Below are 4,127 nucleotides of genomic sequence, written 5' to 3' on the forward strand. Positions count from 1 at the left end.
TTTAAAAATTCAATAATTTTTTTCTCGAGTTAAAAAAATAAAGCTCTCTGGGCTTAACAATTTGAAAAGATGTTTGTTCTAACAACCTATATTGTCAATTTTTTTCAGGTTCCAAAAAAAATACGCCATTGTTTAAAAAAAATAAAAACTCCATTTTTACTCTATTTTTTGGAATTTGCAAACATTCCGCCATAAAGGCCTCTGAAAAAATTTGTATATTTGGTCAACTTATATTATCATTTTTTTTATAGATTTCCAAAAAATATGCGTCATTGTTAAAAAAATAAAAATTACTATAATAAAATAAAAAGTCCATTCTTTATTTTTTAAGCTTGCAAGCATTCTCGCACTTTATAATAATGTTTTTATAGTTTCAATCTACGTTTTATTTAAATATTAATCTTTAATATTTATTAATATTAATATTAATCTTTATTTAAGAAATCCTTTGTCAAGTGTTTTTCAAAGAATTTTACTTTGCACTGGAAAAGTAATAATTTTAAAAATTGATCATTTATTTTCGGTGTTCCATACACTGAAATAACGATTTTGTTAAAATATTATATTTAAAAATTTAGCTGAATACAGATCTAAAAATAATTTTGTTGGATTATATCAAATTATATAAGTATGCTCAAACTAATTACTAGAATGTCAACACTTTTTGCAGCATTGCTCATCGCATTTCAATTTCCTACGTAACTATTTTGATGTAATCCAACAAAATTATTTTATAAATTATTATTTAAAAATGCACATTTTCGCAATTACGGATTGAATAATGATGTTAGGCAATTGAAACGTGGTGAAAAATTTTTTACCACCTCAAAACTGGTAAACTTGCCCCTATTCAATTTTGTTTGGGGGCCGTTTTACCCCCCTTATCTTACTAAAACCTTTAATGTAAATATTATACATAGAACATAATTTTATCTTAATAAAAATATTATACAGTTTTCGTTTTAATTAATGTAATATAATATATCTATTAAAATTTGCATTTGCTATCTTATTAAAAATGTTATGTATTTTATGATTAAAGTAATATATTATATTTATTAAAAATTGTATTTATAGCTGAAGGTTTACAATTAATCATAAGCAAGGTCGGATATATAGTGCCTAGTTAAAAAGATAAAAGTTAAGTTAAAAAGTATTAATTTTAACTTAATTTAGTTATAATTTTTATCGATAACTATTAACTTTTGGTTTAATTTCCTTAAAGTTACATTTTTAACGCTTCTTATGTGAACCCAAGAAAAAAATACATATCTACTTTGGTGTCTTCAAACTCGAATTTGAGAACGTATATCAAGTTGTTAATATAATAAATATAGTCTGACCGCAGAAAGGAATCGCTGTTCGTAAACTTTCTAATGTTGGAAGAAGTCCCTCGAAATCGATCTTCTTTCTGCAGCCCCAGCCAGAAATGTATAATAAGTACACACTTTATATAGAAACTTTATTTAGAAACCTTGAAATTATGAAATAAAAAAAATTTAACTTTTTAATTACTTTTTTTATTAATTTAACTTTTAATTTAATTTATTTTATTATGAATTAACTTGTATTTTAACTAAATTAAATTTTTAAAACTGTTAATTTTAACTTAACTTTTAAAAAAAATATTAACTTACCCAGCCCTAATCAAAAGTAGAAACGTTCCATTTATCAAATTAAATGATATGATTATATTCTACATCTCTTGTTTACTTGTTTTATTGTCTCTATTTCCTATTCATTTCTAATTTATTTCTAAATACAAGCCAATACAATTGTTGCTTGAACACTTTTATATATATACTTGTAAATATTTTTTAAAATAACAAAAACTTTTTATTAGTTTTTAAATCTTTCTATGCACACCTTTTCTCATTCTTTCCTCGCATGGTGCCACTATATATCTTAACATAAACTTTTACGTACCGAATAGCTCACCTGTACGTATATCCTTCGGCTCCAACACTGCGCACCGGAGGATTTCGGTGATCCACGGAGGATTTTCTCCCAGAAAAGCCCGATCCACTACCGCCACCGGCGTTTCTTCTCTTCGCATGAGAGCCACCAGTGAACATCATCTTCCAAAACTTTATCAATGACGATTTAACTTAACTTTATTACCCTTGAATCGATAATATTATCGTCGTGTTTGAATTCACTATTCATGATTCATAATTTATATTTAGATATAAGCATACGGACATCTCTCACGTATGCTCTCTGTATGCTCGATTTTTTGTCTATGGGGGTCTACGTCGAACATTTAACATATTCTATTTCTTGTCAGTCTCTTCTTCTTTCATGTATATATCTTTAATTATATACAAATGATAAAATGATAAAATGATAATAATGATAATGTTATATAATAAATCGCCCATAATAAAATTTGTAAACTATATAATCGGAATTTTTTAATAATTAATATATGATATTGACAAATGGTATCAAAATTTAAAAGAAATCTTCACGAATTACAATCAATACTTTATTTTATGAATCAGTAATTGCTTAAATTAATAATGAATCAAAAATTAATTAATTATAAATTTTTGCATAAACATTAAAAATTATTTACAAAAATTTAGAATTATTTATATACTATAAATAAATTATAACAAATTATGTAAATTATAACAAATCTTTGAAATACGGATTTATAAAATATTATTCCAAATAGCTAAATAATGATTTATATCGTAAATTCATAGTTAATTATGTCTTTAATCAAATAAATTTATTTAACTTATTTACTTTTATTAATAATTATTTCTTGTAAATTGTTTACAATTATGAACTGTTCGATGTATTACTGACTATATAATATACTACGAAACGACTATTATATTTAATAAATATGAAGTGATCGCCAGAGTGAACACGAGTCAATGCAAAAAAATTTGCACACAGAATTCGTATCTATAAATATATCCAATCGTTTCGCAATTCATCAGTTAACACATACCACTGATTCATTCTCATGTCTCAATAATAATTGTTTATTCGCACTAATTCGAATATACGCGATGTTGACAACAAAACACAGGTGATACGCTTGTCATCTGCAGGTACGTACAAAATATAATACGCTTTTAAATATCGATTCGTTTCGTCTCCTTCTATCTATTCGGTGGTGGAAAGCGACTATGCACGTGATGTAAATTTGTGAGAAAATTAGGAATTGAACCATCCTCTCGATACAACAAGAAATTCGCGTTCCGTTTCTGAAGAATGACTTCGATCAACCTTTGAGTAACTTAATCAGCACATTTAACTAATCAAGTATTATAATATTTACATTATTTTGTCAATATGGATTATTAATGTTTAGTTAATATATAGAAAAAAAAGATTAAATTCGGAACAACGAATTATATAGTAGAAATGTTGTAAACAATTCATTGAATTCAACGATTAAAGTTTCATTGCATAAATTTTGTTAAAATGTATTTTGCTAGTCTTAAAGTAACGTTCCCCATTGGGCCGCCTTGAATTTGATTCATGTAGCATTTTTTTATTTATTATTTGCAATGTAGAAATACAAGAAAAAAGAATTATCTGCTAAGTGAACCAAAGTTATAGTAAATCGTATTTTTTCAGTAAAAATTGGAAATTCTGTAAATTTTTATATAAGCCATAAATTGAGTAAACACTGTCAAAAATCTCATTTTTTATTGAATATAAAATATTTCATAGAAATTTTATACCAAATAAAATAAGTAAAACAGATATTTTATTATTTTTTCAATCAAATTTTATTTTAATTTATTTTCAAATTGTACATTAATTTTCTGTCTTCTACAAGGATTTGTCATTTCTACAGGAAAATGACATTTTCTGTCATTATCGTGATAACGTACTGCAAGAAAAGAACGTTATATATAAAAAAGAATCGTACATTACACCTTTCCTAAACTAAGAATATTATTTTAACAAATAAAAGTTGCCCAAAAACAAATATAAGATCATATAAGTTACCAAGTATTTGACTTAGAGACAAAAATATTATTTTAATAAACCGTTTAAACCATCTAAAAGTATATGCAGCAAAAGTTTAATGCCATTGTCTTTCCAAATAATTTTAAGTTTCATAAAACAAATTTAAAGTGACTAAAATGACCAATGGG

General features: G+C 25.1%; 1 protein-coding gene across 3 annotated transcripts in view; it reads right to left on the bottom strand.

Annotated features, from left to right (window-relative positions):
- LOC105459764 (putative protein kinase C delta type homolog) overlaps positions 1-4,127 on the bottom strand; it is a 29,571-nt gene that overhangs the window by 24,128 nt on the left and 1,316 nt on the right. For 2 of the 3 annotated variants that reach the window (XM_011706012.1, XM_011706009.1), the window contains exon 2: positions 1,939-2,311. In XM_011706012.1, coding sequence (XP_011704314.1) covers positions 1,939-2,078 — 140 coding nt within the window. In that variant the 5' untranslated portion in view covers positions 2,079-2,311. The remainder of the gene's footprint in view (positions 1-1,938; positions 2,312-4,127) is intronic. The other variant, XM_011706010.1, reaches the window with a different exon arrangement.

The sequence above is a fragment of the Wasmannia auropunctata genome, unplaced genomic scaffold, assembly GCF_000956235.1.
Source record: "Wasmannia auropunctata unplaced genomic scaffold, wasmannia.A_1.0 LD333874.1, whole genome shotgun sequence".
Taxonomy (NCBI): Eukaryota; Metazoa; Arthropoda; class Insecta; order Hymenoptera; family Formicidae; genus Wasmannia; species Wasmannia auropunctata.